Source organism: Parus major, chromosome 8 (assembly GCF_001522545.3).
Source record: "Parus major isolate Abel chromosome 8, Parus_major1.1, whole genome shotgun sequence".
NCBI lineage: Eukaryota > Metazoa > Chordata > Aves > Passeriformes > Paridae > Parus > Parus major.
In genome coordinates, this window is record NC_031777.1 from 30,377,088 (window position 1) to 30,378,762 (window position 1,675).

At 21.9% G+C, this 1,675-nt stretch overlaps 1 protein-coding gene across 1 annotated transcript in view; it reads right to left on the minus strand.

The window, feature by feature from the left end:
• Positions 1-1,675, minus strand: part of LRRC7 (leucine rich repeat containing 7) — a 57,472-nt gene that overhangs the window by 43,857 nt on the left and 11,940 nt on the right. The window contains exon 3 of the mRNA XM_033516256.1: positions 279-459. Coding sequence (XP_033372147.1) covers positions 279-459 — 181 coding nt within the window. The remainder of the gene's footprint in view (positions 1-278; positions 460-1,675) is intronic.

A 1,675-nucleotide genomic window follows, 5' to 3' on the forward strand; every position in this document is an offset into this window, starting at 1 on the left:
TCAAATTTTGGCTTTGGAATTTCACTCAGTTTGTCATCCCTGGTCCTTTATATCATGGAATCATTAATTGGGTGTTTTTTGCTAAAAACTTTCAGTAGAATTTCTTTAATAAATGCAAAAAATAAAAAACCAAACCTAATCACAGAAACATCACCAGTGCATTGCTGCCAATCCAAATCTTTGTCACTTTTGAATAATATGAATATATTGAATAAATGTAGTTTATTCATTTTTATATATTCATTATTAATTTATTCCTTTATTTTCCCAGCACTTACTTTGGTAGAGTTTTCAAGTGGTTTTCTCTTAACTCCAAAATTCGCAATTTAACAAGTCTGGAAAGAGGAGAGAAAATAATGAATGCATTTAAATTAAAGAATCCATCAGAATGGTTTGAAATGATTTCATTTGGAGAAATCTGGTTGATGTAAAACAATTCAGATTCCAGTTTTTGTGGGGCTGGCACAAAAATCAGAGCCAAATAATTTCATGTAATGTTTGCTCTTAATCTGAATTAATTTTAATTTATAAATTAATGAATTTAATTGAAATTCATTTTAATGAAATTAAATTTATTAAATTATAAATTAAATTTATTAATTCATAAATTCATTGGTGACTCCAGCAAGGCAAGCATGGAAAAAGTTGGGAATTTTGGAAGAAATAAATGAACAAAAAAAAACCAAGAAGAAAATGAGAGTGAGGTTTGTAAATGTCAGGTCCCAGACAGATCAGACAGGAGGGAAATAACAATAATAAAGGGAATAGAGTCTGATCATAAATAGAAATATATAAAATATAAAATATAAAAATATGAGATATAAAATACAAAAAATATAAAATATAAAATATAAAAATACGAAATATATAATATAAAAATATAGAAATATAGAATATAAAATATAAAAATATAAAGTAAAAAATATAAAAATATAAAATATTAAATAAGAAATTTAAAAATACAAAAATATAAAATATAATAATATAAATTATAAAGTGTAAAAATATAAAAATATAAAATCTAAAACGATAAAAATATAAAAAATAGAAATATAGAATATAAAATATAAAAATATAAAGTATAAAATATAAAAATATAAAATTAAATATAAAATATAAAATATAAAATATAAAATATAAAATATAAAAATATAAAAATATAAAGTATAAAATATAAAAATATGAAATTTAAAAATATAGAACATGAAATATAAAAATATAGAATATGAAATATAAAATATAAAATATAAAAATATAAATGTAAATATAAAAATATAAAGTATAAAATATAAAATAATAAAATTATAAAATTATAAAATTATAAAATATAAAATTATAAAATATAAAATATAAAATATAAAATATAAAATTATAAAATATAAAATATAAAATATAAAATATAAAATATAAAATATAAAATATAAAATATAAAATCAGCATTTGTGCAATCAGATATTTCCTGCTAAAAGCTTTGTGCTCCTGGTCCTGTCCCCACACTCAGGGTGCTCCTCCCTCCCCTTCTCCCTGATATTTCCATTTTTATCCCCCTCCAAGGACAGGATTTTGGGGCTCCCCTGGAATTGCTCTCGTGCAGACAATTCCCCTCCTCCTGCTGATGTTTTGTGCTCCTCAAAGGTGCCCAGGGGATGTGATAAATCAGCTTTTTTATTTTTTA